General features: G+C 43.3%; 1 protein-coding gene and 1 long non-coding RNA gene across 2 annotated transcripts; one reads left to right on the top strand and one right to left on the bottom strand.

Moving 5' to 3' along the window:
• Positions 1 to 972: 972 nt before the first annotated feature.
• LOC131346963 (uncharacterized) lies at positions 973 to 8,776 on the bottom strand. The gene is made up of 3 exons (XR_009203682.1): positions 8,662 to 8,776; positions 2,626 to 2,646; positions 973 to 2,267 (listed from the first exon to the last, which is right to left on the bottom strand). It is a non-coding gene; the product is annotated as an uncharacterized LOC131346963 (long non-coding RNA).
• On the top strand, positions 8,740 to 12,935 carry sertad2a (SERTA domain containing 2a). Its single transcript, XM_058380747.1, has 2 exons — positions 8,740 to 8,902; positions 11,780 to 12,935. The coding sequence occupies exon 2, from the start codon at positions 11,791 to 11,793 to the stop codon at positions 12,550 to 12,552; it is 762 nt and encodes a 253-aa protein (XP_058236730.1). The 5' UTR covers positions 8,740 to 8,902; positions 11,780 to 11,790; the 3' UTR covers positions 12,553 to 12,935.
• The last annotated feature ends 422 nt before the right edge of the window (positions 12,936 to 13,357 follow it).

Below are 13,357 nucleotides of genomic sequence, written 5' to 3'. Positions count from 1 at the left end.
AACATCAGAGTTTGATCTCACTAATGCTTCTCAACATCAGTCTGATCTCACTAATGCTCCTCAACATCAGAGTTTGATCTCACTAATGCTCCTCAACATCAGAGTCTGATCTCACTAATGCTTCTCAACATCAGAGTCTGATCTCACTAATGCTCCTCAACATCAGAGTTTGATCTCACTAATGCTCCTCAACATCAGAGTTTGATCTCACTAATGCTTCTCAACATCAGTCTGATCTCACTAATGCTCCTCAACATCAGAGTTTGATCTCACTAATGCTCCTCAACATCAGAGTCTGATCTCACTAATGCTTCTCAACATCAGAGTCTGATCTCACTAATGCTCCTCAACATCAGAGTTTGATCTCACTAATGCTCCTCAACATCAGAGTTTGATCTCACTAATGCTCCTCAACATCAGAGTCTGATCTCACTAATGCTCCTCAACATCAGAGTCTGAGCTCACTAATGCTCCTCAACATCAGAGTCTGATCTCACTAATGCTCCTCAACATCAGTCTGATCTCACTAATGCTCCTCAACATCAGAGTCTGATCTCACTAATGCTTCTCAACATCAGTCTGATCTCACTAATGCTCCTCAACATCAGAGTCTGATCTCACTAATGCTCCTCAACATCAGAGTCTGATCTCACTAATGCTCCTCAACATCAGAGTCTGATCTCACTAATGCTCCTCAACATCAGTCTGATCTCACTAATGCTTCTCAACATCAGAGTCTGATCTCACTAATGCTCCTCAACATCAGAGTCTGATCTCACTAATGCTCCTCAACATCAGAGTTTGATCTCACTAATGCTCCTCAACATCAGAGTTTGATCTCACTAATGCTTCTCAACATCAGAGTCTGATCTCACTAATGCTCCTCAACATCAGAGTTTGATCTCACTAATGCTCCTCAACATCAGAGTTTGATCTCACTAATGCTACTCAACATCAGTCTGATCTCACTAATGCTTCTCAACATCAGAGTCTGATCTCACTAATGCTCCTCAACATCAGAGTCTGATCTCACTAATGCTCCTCAACATCAGAGTCTGATCTCACTAATGCTTCTCAACATCAGAGTCTGATCTCACTAATGCTCCTCAACATCAGAGTTTGATCTCACTAATGCTCCTCAACATCAGAGTTTGATCTCACTAATGCTTCTCAACATCAGTCTGATCTCACTAATGCTCCTCAACATCAGAGTTTGATCTCACTAATGCTCCTCAACATCAGAGTCTGATCTCACTAATGCTTCTCAACATCAGAGTCTGATCTCACTAATGCTCCTCAACATCAGAGTTTGATCTCACTAATGCTCCTCAACATCAGAGTTTGATCTCACTAATGCTTCTCAACATCAGTCTGATCTCACTAATGCTCCTCAACATCAGAGTTTGATCTCACTAATGCTCCTCAACATCAGAGTCTGATCTCACTAATGCTTCTCAACATCAGAGTCTGATCTCACTAATGCTCCTCAACATCAGAGTCTGATCTCACTAATGCTCCTCAACATCAGAGTTTGATCTCACTAATGCTCCTCAACATCAGAGTCTGATCTCACTAATGCTCCTCAACATCAGAGTTTGATCTCACTAATGCTCCTCAACATCAGAGTTTGATCTCACTAATGCTTCTCAACATCAGAGTCTGATCTCACTAATGCTCCTGTAGCTGAATGATCACTAATCCCCACAGACACAGTCCGAGTCCAAGTGGGAAACCTTCCAGAAGAGAAGAGTGGAGCTGATTGTAACAGTGGAGAGGGAATGAATCAGGGATGAGATGAGGTCTGATGGTCTGATGGTCAGGGGTGCACATACTTTCTTCATAAAGTGTCTCTCATGCATGAAGGTTCTGGTGATAAGAGAACGTTACACTGAGTAAATATTTATATTTTTCATGTCATATTAATCTCATTAAACCACACATTTACCTCCTTATCCATATTTCCCAATACTTCTGCATCTGACTGTACTGTTACACAGGATTTATTCTAGCACTCGTTTAACAGTGTGAGGGTTTCTCAAGGAAGGTCAGTGTGGATAGTGAATCAGAGTCTGTGAGGATAGTGAATCAGAGTCAGTGAGGATAGTGAATCAGAGTCAGTGAGGATAGTGAATCAGAGTCAGAGCTGAATATTTTAGACTCGTTGTGATGCAGTAAATCCGTCCTCGGCTTCTGCACTTGCTCCAGATGAGTCGCGTGTTGGTCACTCATCAGTAATGTCCCTTCTTTTTCTTTGTTCATCCCACCATCTGGAGCGTATGATGTCATGGACAGGCATGAGAGAGAGAGAGAGAGAGAGAGAGAGAGAGATTTTAAAAGATCATGGCATAAGGTGATCACAGATGGTAACTGAGATTGTAATGAGAGGCAGAAAGACTTTTTAAAGACTAGAGTTGGATCAAATATAAACAAATCTATAAATATATAACTAAATAATCTATAAATACATAATTTATAAATATATAATCTATAAATATATAATCTATAAATATATAATCTATAAATATATATATATATATATATATATATATATATATATATATATATATATATATATATATATATATATTCTTTTCTTATATATATGCCACATCCAGAAATATTCACCTTTAACACATGGAGGAATTCCTGAAAGAAAAGAAAATGAATGTTTACATTCAGCGAGATCGAGATCAGTGTCAATGTGTTATAACGTCTGTTATTACTGAGTTATTATCGTATTAATATGCCGGGTCACTTGGACCTGAATGAGACAATCAACAGTCATTCCTTTAGGCTTCTGAATTATAGAACCTGTAACACTGATGGCCTCCGGGTTCGAGAACAGTCCGGTTCTGAAACTTAAAGACTTGGAAGTGATTTGTTTTCTTGTTAAAGAGTGAAGTGTTATTAATTGGGTTAAATTAAAAATTCTCCAGCTCCGCAGGCCATTTACAGCACCGCAGTGCTCTGGGTCCTAGAACCGCCGGATTCTGAGCCTTTGTTCATTTAATGATTCGAGTTCTGGAATTTTCACATTTATGGGAATTTTTAAAGCCTTTGTTAGTTAAAGTGCTGCGGGTTCGAGAATGGGCAAATTCTGAAAGCTGTCGTCAAGTCATGGGTTATGGGTTCACACGGTGAGATAGAGAGAGAGAGAGAGAGAGAGAGAGATAAAGAGAGAAAGAGAGATAAAGAGAGAGAGAGAGAGAGAGAGAGAGAGAGAGAGAGAGAGAAAGAGAGAGAGAGAGAGAGAAAGAGAGAGAGAGAGAGAGAGAGAGAGAGAAATAAATAAAGAGAGGAATAGAAAATTTAATTTGAAAAAACTTTTATTTACATCTTCTCAGTGAATACCAAAAAATAGAGAGACTGTTGTCTGGAACATTCTGTAAAAGCATGAAAGATAGTCTCTCTTTGATTACAGAAGGGACACGAGTGGCTAGCCTGGGGACAGAGAACAGAGATAAAAGCATTGACCGCAACAATACCATGTAAAATTCTCCATTGTAAATCCCCAGTTCTTTTCGGCAATGGTGGCTTATAGAGTGACCTCCACTCTGGACGCTCTTCCTCACTCAAACCGAGGACAGTGCACCAGGGTTTGTCCACTCTCCCCCTCAGCGACCGCATATTAAAAGCTTTGACACATGCTTTATAAAACGTTTTCCCAGTCACATTAAAAAAGTTCATGTTTGTGATATTTTTACAGTCCAAAAAGTGACCAGTGCCTTCCTGTCCACAGACAGTGCAAGTTCAGGAAACGGGTCCTCTGAGTCGAGGCTTTCAGTTCCACTAGAGTAGTCCATGAGCATTTCCCTCTCCTCACGCGAGGTGACCAGAGTCCACTTTCGCAGCAGCTGGCTCACCACCCTCTTTGACCTCACGCCTAGCCGAGCAGCTACTCCATCAACGTTCTGTAGGTGAGGTCCAGCGACGTCCACCAGGTGTTTGAGGGTGGTGACACCAGACGCGAGGAGAGACTGCGACAGTGAAGAGTCCCCGACGTCCAGGTGTGCCCCGTATACCAGAGGCTCTTGGAGTAGCCAGTGAAGAGAGTCTGTGGCTGTGGTTCTTTGCACCCTAAAAAGTCTCCAGATTCTGAACAAGTTGTGATAAAAAGCAGGCAGTCTTGCAGTGTTCAGTCTCTCTGGATTCATTAAAAAGAGTGCCTTGTCCATTCTCATCTGCCCAAAAGATCTTAAAATGGCACTGGACACTTGTTTCCAGCTAAAAAACTTTGAGCCGCATAAAAACTTCTGTAAAAACTGTAAACAAAAGGTTGCAGTTCTGCTCTGTAAATGTATAAGACCTTGCCCACCTTCCTCTTTGGGTAAGTATAAAATGCTGCGTGGCACCCAGTGCAACTTATCCCAAAAAAAGTCCAACAAAATCGACTGGATTTTCATTAAAAGGTCTGTAGGAGGGTCTATACAGGCTATTTTATGCCACAGAGACGATGCTACCAGATTGTTAATAATTAGCGTCCGCCCCCTGTAAGACATTTTAGGCACCAGCCACTTCCACTTTTCTAGGCGACCAGTTACTTTTTCAATGACCCCTTCCCAGTTTCTCTGTGCGAACGAGTCATTGCCCAGGTATACGCCTAGATACTTAAAGCCTTCGCTTTTCCAACTGAGGCCTCCGGGGAGTTTAGGTACCTCGCCTACCCACTGGCCGACTAAAACAGCCTCGCTCTTAGACCAGTTTACCTTTGCAGAGGAAACCGCTCCAAAGTCCTTGGACACCCTGTGTAACATGTCTATATCACTCTAACTGTCGACCATTATTACAACGTCATCTGCGTAGGCCGACAGGCGGATAGCGTTCGGGCAGTCAGGGATTAAGACACCTTTCAGCTTAGCTCTTAGCGTATTCAGAAAGGGTTCAATGGCCAGAGTGTAAAGCATCCCTGAGAGAGAGCAGCCCTGCCTTACCCCCCTACACACCTTAAACGGAGCACATAAGCCACCATTGAGTTTCAGTACACTTTCTATGTCACAGTATAGAATTTGTACTTTGGAAATAAAATCTGAGCTAAAACCAAAAGCATTAAGGGTTTTCCAAAGGTAGTTGTGTTCAACTCGATCGAAGGCTTTCTCTTGGTCTATGGAAATGAAACCCATATTCAGCCCAAAAAGTTTGGAGACACTGAAAATGTCTCGAACTAATGAGATGTTGTCAAATATGGACCTCCCGGGTATGCAGTAGGTTTGATCTGCGTTTAAAACCTCTTCCAGAACACTTCCCAGTCTTGTAGCTAAAACTTTAGACAGCATCTTGTAATCACTACAAAGCAATGAAACAGGTCTCCAGTTCTTTATGTCTGTCAGGTCCCCTTTTTTGGGTAAAAGAGTGAGGACTGCTCTCCTACAACTTAATGGTAGCAGTCCTCTTGTCAAGCTGTCGTTCAAAACCTCAAGTAAGTCATCCCTTAAAACATGCCAGAAAGACTTATAAAACTCTGACGGAAGCCCGTCTATGCCAGGCGCTCTGCCACACTCCATACTCATTAATGCCTTGTGCAGCTCTGCTGGTGTTATATCTGCACTCAGCTCTGTATTGGAGTCATGTGACACTCGGGGCAGGTCTTCTAAAAAGCTCTGTTCTGTGGTGTGTTCTCTGTACTCACATTGATAGAGTTTTTCATAAAAACTAACCGCCCTTTTCCTAATGTCAGCTGTATCAGATAAAAGGTGTCCAGACTCCGAGCGCAGGCTGTGAATAAAACGTTTTTGTCCGTTCTTTTTTTCAAGGCTAAAAAACAACTTTGAGGGGGCGTCCATCTGGTCTGCGTTCTGGAATCGTGACCTTATTAATGCACCTTGTGCTTTAAACTCAAGGAGGTCCGATAACTTTTTCTTTTTGACTGTGAGGGTCTGAATATGGTTCTGGTTCTCTGTGGATTGTGCTAACAACTGAAGTTCTGTTATCTCATCTTCTAGTTGTTTCATAGACCGAGCCAAATCCCTTGTGACATTATAAGTGTACTGTTGACACAACTGTTTTATTTGAGCTTTCCCAAAATCCCACCAATGTTGCAGAGAAATAAAAGCACTTTTTTCTTTCCTAAAATTTCTCCAGAAAAAAGTAAAAATCTCTATAAAATGCTGGTCATTCAGTAAAACTGTGTTAAAATGCCAGTAAGAACTCTTCGGTTTAATACAATTTAAAACTGAAACACATAAAACCAAGCTGTGGTCTGAAAAACCAACTGGACTAATAACACAGCTTTTTATGGTGTTCAAGTGATGCTTTGGAACATAAAACCTGTCTAACCTTGCTAATGATACCTTTCCATCAGCATCCATTTATCTAAAAAAGCTATTCTTTCCACTGGGGAAGCCGGGGCATACACACAGATAAAAACCATAACATGGTTCTCTAAAAGAGCTCTGACTTTTAACAGTCTGCCAGCTACTATCTCTTCCACGCTGTAAGAGATAGGTTTAAAAGTCTTTGAAAACAAAATAGCTACTCCTCCACTAACAGAGGTATTGTGGCTTAAAAACAAGGGGCCAGCCCACTCCTGTGTCCAATCTACTACGTTTTTAGCGTCACTATGGGTTTCCTGTGCAAGTAATACGTCTATTCTCTTTTGTGTCACTAGTTCATACAATTCTGCTCTCTTCCTGCAGTCTCTAGCACCGTTAACATTCAGGGATGCGATGTGAATGTCCTGCATGAGCACACAGAAAAGAATAAGCACAGGAAAGGGCGTCTGCGGTCTGTGAGGACCGAGAGAACTATGACGTGTCATCATCATCATTACTTATCAGGGTGTTGATTTTAGTGACAATCTTCTTTAACCTGTATAACTCTTTGTCCTCGAAACACCCTTCACCCATAAGACGCTTTATGGCAATGTGCAGTTTGTTCAGGTCTGGAAAGTATTTGTTGATCTGTACCATTTTCATGTTCTTTGTGATCTTAAGAAAGTGTTTAATTTCACTCGCGTTGTACTTTTTACCGACCCAGTGACCCTCAGTGGTGACACAGACAGTGAGGTCAGGAGAGGGCTCTTCACTGTCCAGCTCACTAATACTTTCTGCTTGCTTCTTTTCTGCTTTTTTCGCGGCTTTCACAGTTTTGTCATTGTCTCTTGTCTTTCTTTTTACGGGTGTTTTGAGAACGGTCAGCTCAGTTTCCATCATCGCTTCGTCTGCATTTTCCGGTAAGACAACAACATTATTCTCAGTAACACTGTCCTGACTAATCATCATTCCAACATCAGTTTCAGTTTCTATTTCTATATGCGGCTCAGGTGAGGCCTGCTCAGCCTGAGCAGTGGGAACAGTGGTATCAGTGTTACTCACCCCATCACTGGGTACTGGGTCGGTCTTGGTGTTGTCACTCATGTTATGCTCTGAGGTCTCTGGTTCTCCCGCCGTAGCGCTAACAGAACCCGCATGAGAGACGCCCGCTCCGTCCGTGACCGGAGAGTCCGCCTCGACTACTCCGTCATTCTGATCAGCTCGATCCAACCCGTCACTGCCCCGAACCGACACCTCGCTCACATCAGAGGGGACTGTACCGCTGTCTGCGCCCTGGGGACAATCACGCACTAGATGCCCAGTTTTTCCGCAGCCGAAACACCTCATGGACACGGTGGACACATAGATAACATAATCAAACCCGTCGATCCTGAATGTTAGCGTGCGCTCGAGTTCAGTGCTGTTATCATTGAGGATCATGTAGGTGAACCTCCTGAATGAGCGCACGTGTTTCGCCAGGTCTGATTTGCTACCTATGTTCATTTTCCTTATCGGAGAGACGAGCTTACCGAAAATGGAAAGCTGTCTTTCCAGTGTTTCATTAGAAATAAACGGGGGCACGTTGGACAGCGTGACTTTTTTTGCAGGTGTTGCAAGGGAGAACACATCAGTGAGTGAACCCCTGAGTATAATGCCCTTCTGGGCCAACAGCACTGCGTTCTCCACCGTGTTGACAAACATCACCACCGCGCTGTTCATCCTGGACGCCGCCAGAACGTTCCGATGCCCGACCACCTCCCCTGCGGCCAGGCAGCACTCCTCCACCCCCGCCCCGGTAACCACTCTAACGGCATGGCTGCGCGTCAGGTTATCGAGGGGGTCTCTACCCTGGGCCGCCATGCTCTCCAGCGGGAAAGCTGGTGCTGACGGCCAGAAAACTGCTCTGATTAAACAGAGAGTTCAGATGGTATGAAAAAAAAAGGAAATTGTTCAAAAAAAAAAGTATATATATATATATATATATATATATATATATATAGATAGATAGATAAATCAAGAAGTTATTAAACGTTAAGCAATGAGAAACGTGTCAACCACGCTCACACTCAACGCGCTCCGCCCACTCCCAGCATGCACTCAGAGAGAGAGAGAGAGAGAGAGAGAGAGAGAGAGAAATAAAGAGAGGAATAGAGAGAGGGAGAGAGAAATAAAGAGAGGAATAGAGAGAGAGAGAGAGAGAGAGAGAGTGAGAGATAAAGAGAGAAAGAGAGATAAAGAGAGAGAGAGAGAGAGCGAGAGAGAGGAATAAAGAGAGAGAGAGATAAAGAGAGATAAAGAGAGAGAGAGAGAGAGAGAAGAGAGAGAGAGAGAGAGAGAGAGAGAGGCAGACAGTGGTAGATAGATTGACATGAGGCGCGTGCCGGCGGATACGTGCCAGTGAGCGCGCGCGTACCTTCAGTCAGTCAGTCATTCTGACGTCACTGTGTGGGTGTGGTGTGAGAGGAGGCGCTCGCGCAGCGCCTGAGACACAGGCACGGTTTTGTAGTAGAGACTCGGTCACTTCTCTCTCAGCTCTAATGGACTAAAACACAGCTCTCAGGGTCTCTTCTGAACATCCGTCTGATGAAACCGGACTCTCGGACCGACATGACTCCTCCTCGGTGGGATTAAAGTGCTCAGAGGAACCGCATGCGGTGAGTTCGGCTGTGTTTAAAATGTGTGTGAAGTGAAGTGCTCCTCGGTCAGCTCGGTGTAGGGTCAGTGTCCTGACCAGGCTGATCCACATCTAGACTTTAAACATGGTTAAAAACACTTCTCTTATCGAGCTGAAGTTTCATCAGGAGCTCTCTCTCAGGTCTTTCTGTGTATTTATAACCGCACTGAGAACTACCCCAGTGTTCAGCTCTCTTAATGCCCTAATACCCCAGATCTCACCCAGTCTCTTTCTTCCGGTCATTCCTGTACATCTTCTCCCTTTATACACACCTCTATCAGCAGCTGGGTTGAAGTTTTTATTGCGTGTTTCTGCTGTTAGTTCAGTCGGTGGTCATTAATCAGGAAGAACAGCGCCTCATGCGGCCAGAGTGTGTAACTGCAGCAAAGCGCCGCTGACGGACAGTCCCTTTAACAGTGGAATGTGAAAGCGGTCAGTCAGCTCAGGTGGAGAGTTTACTACCGGACAGAACCACACTTTAGCAAAAGATGTATTTTGTACTGTTGTAGCACTGTATTATTCTCTAATAATATATCCTTTCTGTGTTTTTTAACATTTTGAACGTGATACTTAAAGACTAATAAGAACATTTACTGCTTAAATACGGCTTAAAAAGACCAAGAAAAATCCCACAGGTTTGTTTATAACTCTGATATATTTTTCTAAAAGTGACCCGAGTGAACAAGAGAGAGTTTTCATTTACCATTTTTTCTTGTCTGCTTTTTAAAATCATTGTCTCTGTCAAGGGGGTGTGGCCTGTTGTCCAGGCAACATTACTATTTATTTATCTATCTATTTATTTATTTATGTAATTGTTTATCTATCTATCTATCTATCTATCTATCTATCTATCTATCTATCTGTTATTATTTATTTATTTAATTAATTAATTAATTTTGCTATAATTCTTTTAATTTATCTATTTATTTTATTTTTTAAATTTTGGCCCAAACAGTGGTTCTGAAAATTCTGACGGTGAAGGAGAAAGAAAACAAAAAGTCAGTGTTTAAACCCGTCCTGAGTTCACCATAACAAAAGCAGTTAGAGAGAAAGGTGAAAGTGTTTCAGAGAGAAATATGTGAGAATGTTGCTGCCCGGGTATGAAGAAATGAAACCGAGAGGGTGACTGGAGGGTGTGTTTTAGGCTGGTAAACACACACACTTTCATTACTCTCAGCCTGTGATTGTGCGTTATTAATACAGTCGTGGTTGTTTATAAACAGATTATAAAGCTGTATACGCGCTTCATATGTGCTGTAGTATCTACAACAATACAGAACATTTGTTGAGTTTAAGCTTGTGGTCGGAGGTACGGCTTCGTTTTTACCCAGAATCCCAGGCTGTATTGAAAAAAACGAAAAAGCCCACCAGCTCTTGACTCTCCCACACCCTGAACTCATGACCTGTCCAGATCCTTCAGCAAGATAACCTGAAACGTTCTCACTCCGTCACCATATCTCCTTAAATAACATTTCATTCTTAATATCGAGTGATTTTAGAATTTTATCAGATACTCTGGAGTAAAGCCATACCATGATTTACTGTAGATGTTTTTATATTTATATAATAAATGTAACATCTAGAGAAGTTTTCATCGTGTTAGCAAACACTACATGACTGAGTGGTAAAAGGTCGTCTGTGGGCGTAAATGAGTCAAAAGGGGACGGGGCTGATGAGTCTGGTCATGTTCTGCCGCCTGCACTGCACTTTCATGATGAGGCTGACATTCTAGAACTTTTGCCACATTCACTTTTCAGCTCTAAAGTTCTCCTGAAGGTTTTTCCTCTTTCATTTTTAATTTTATTTATGAAAAGTTTAAGGATTCAGGCAGCTTCATTTACACAGGTTTGCTTTCCTCAAGCGAGAAACAAAACAAGACGAAAGCTCACTGGAAGCTCACACACACACACACACACACACAAGAACAACAGAGTCATGCTCTAAAGTGCGAGTGTCGTTTTCCTGTAAAGTCTTCAGTTCCCATCAAGCAGCACTTCCAGGAAGTCGCCCAGACGCGTGCTGCTCATAGTGAAAGAGCGCAGCGAGGGTTTTTCCTTTAATGTTCTTTTGCTGAGTGACACACGGCATGTATGACACAGTCATGTGACACCGTACACACACACACACACACACACACGCTCTGACTCATCCGTGTTCCAGTTCCCACCCTGTTCGCTAGTTATGTCCAAAAAAACATTACGCCGGCTCTCCAGCACACGAATGAAATCCCACGATGCACTGCAGTTAGGACACCAGCTACATCCTTCATCCAGGTAGACGGCAAAATAAAAAAAACCCAAAATGACTTCCCTAATCATGTGCAGTTAACTGCTAATTAATGAACCCACAAACATGGTGAATAAACCGGATTAGCAGCTGATTCAGTGTAAATAATGATTCAGTGTGGATTATTTCATGAGTGCAGGTTGTTTAATGTGGCTACGTTCTTTAATGAAGTGTTCTGGGGTTAATTACAGGATGCCAGCTGATAAAGGCCTGGTGTGAACTAGCTTAAAGATGGTAACGCTCTCAGAGTGTTTATTGAGTTCATACTCACCTTTCCACCATCACTGTAGCACAGAGTGTAACACGAGGCTCTGAGACTCACTGTGAAGCAAAACCAGTTTGTTTGTTTTGTTTGTTTGAGTTGTAGTAGGAGTCATAACCAACATTAGGAGTGACATTCAAGCACTGAAGTCGTCTCAGAGCTGGACGGTTCAGTAACAGAAATAATAAATCTTTTATAAATAAATAAATAATTTTTTTTAATCTAATAAAATGTCCTGATGTAGTTTGTCATAAAGATCCACTTCCGAAGTCACCGGAACTTCATGAAGTCCTCTTCCTCTCCCCACAGATACGTGCCACATGTCGTGCATGGGTCTGAAACGAACGCTGGAGCCGGAGGACGAGGACGAGCCCGAGCCCAAGATGGCGGCCCTGTGGGCGGAGTCGTCCACGCCGTACTCGTGGCAGAGGCAGACGGTCCTGCAGCTCTCGCTTCAGAAGCTGTGCCACGTCCTTTCTCTGGGCCGCCGCGTCCTCATCACCAACACGCTCCGGCTCGTCCAGGAGGAGATCAGCCACCAGGGGGCGCCGCGTCCTAGCCCTCCGGCAGAGGAGCGCCAGAAACCTCCGCAGCGCCAAGCGCCTGAGGTCAGTTTGACCCCGGCGTGGGTTCTGGAGCAGGATGCCGAGCCGGATTTCTCTCCGAAGGATGGCTTCATCTCCACGCTGGAGGAAATCCACGGGACCGGCGCCTCTTCCTCGTTCTCTGTCTCAGAACTGGAGGCAAACAGTACTGAAAAAGAAACTCCAATGCAGACCATCTGCCTCGAGTCTCACTTGGACTTCGCCCAGCCCAGTTTAAACTACATAAACCCCTCCCTCCCCTTATCCTGCCCGGCTTTCCTTCCTGACCTCTCGCTGGACGACTTCCTCTTTTCAGACCTCGACAACTTCCTGTGCGAGTTGAACCCTTGCACCTTGAACTTGAGTCCCGGCCCGGGCTCGCAGTCGAAGGTTGTCTCTATGGTGACTGATGACCTGGTGAGGAGTTTGACCAACCAGCCATTCAAAACGGACCTGAACGATCTGGAGCACCTCATGGAAGTGCTGGTCGGATCGTGAGGAAAATAATAAGACTGGAATTTCTTTTACATGGATATTAATATTGTGATTTCTTTTAAAAAGAATTGTGTGAAATAAGTCAGGGAGTCTGGGCTTAGCTTGTATTAAATGTCTATAAAAACAAAACAAGGTAAAGTAAATTGTGTTACTGCAGTGTTTTGAATTATGGGCTGTCGCCCCAGCTGGTTGCCATGGAAATGATTGTATATTTATTTGAGCGATATGCATGTATTTATTATACAGCAGTTAGTACAGGGATGTAATATATATATATCAGATTTTTTAGCTCTATTTTGGTTTTTAATAGATTTTACACTTTTATACAGATGAAGGTACACTATTTTGCTACTGAAATCGTGAAATAAAGGTGACGGTTTTGTAGAGACACGCCTCCTCTTCGTCTTCTTCTTCTCCCCCCGTCGGAGGGGTGAGTTGGGGTGATTATACTGACCACTGAACTCCGTTCTGATGTCTATAAGCTGCAGTATGAACGATTCCTAGAGGCTATTTACTCGGTCTTTAAACGTTGTCAGGTATAACATTATGACCACCTGCCTAATATTGTATTGGTGCTGCTAAAACAGCCCTGACCCGTCCTGCACTGTGTATTCTGACCCCTTTCTATCAGAACCAGCATTAAATTTCTTCAGCAATTTGAGAAACAGTAGCTCGTCTGTTGGATCGGATCACACGGGCCAGCCTTCAGTCTGAGCCTCAACCGTCCATGACCCTGTCTCTGGTTCACCACTGTTACTTCCTTGGACCACTTTTGATAGATACTGACCACTGCAGCCCAGGAACACCC

The sequence above is a fragment of the Hemibagrus wyckioides genome, linkage group LG26, assembly GCF_019097595.1.
Source record: "Hemibagrus wyckioides isolate EC202008001 linkage group LG26, SWU_Hwy_1.0, whole genome shotgun sequence".
In the NCBI taxonomy this organism is placed as follows: Eukaryota; Metazoa; Chordata; class Actinopteri; order Siluriformes; family Bagridae; genus Hemibagrus; species Hemibagrus wyckioides.
Note: the sequence above shows the minus strand (reverse complement) of the source record. Positions and strands in the feature narration are given on the sequence as shown.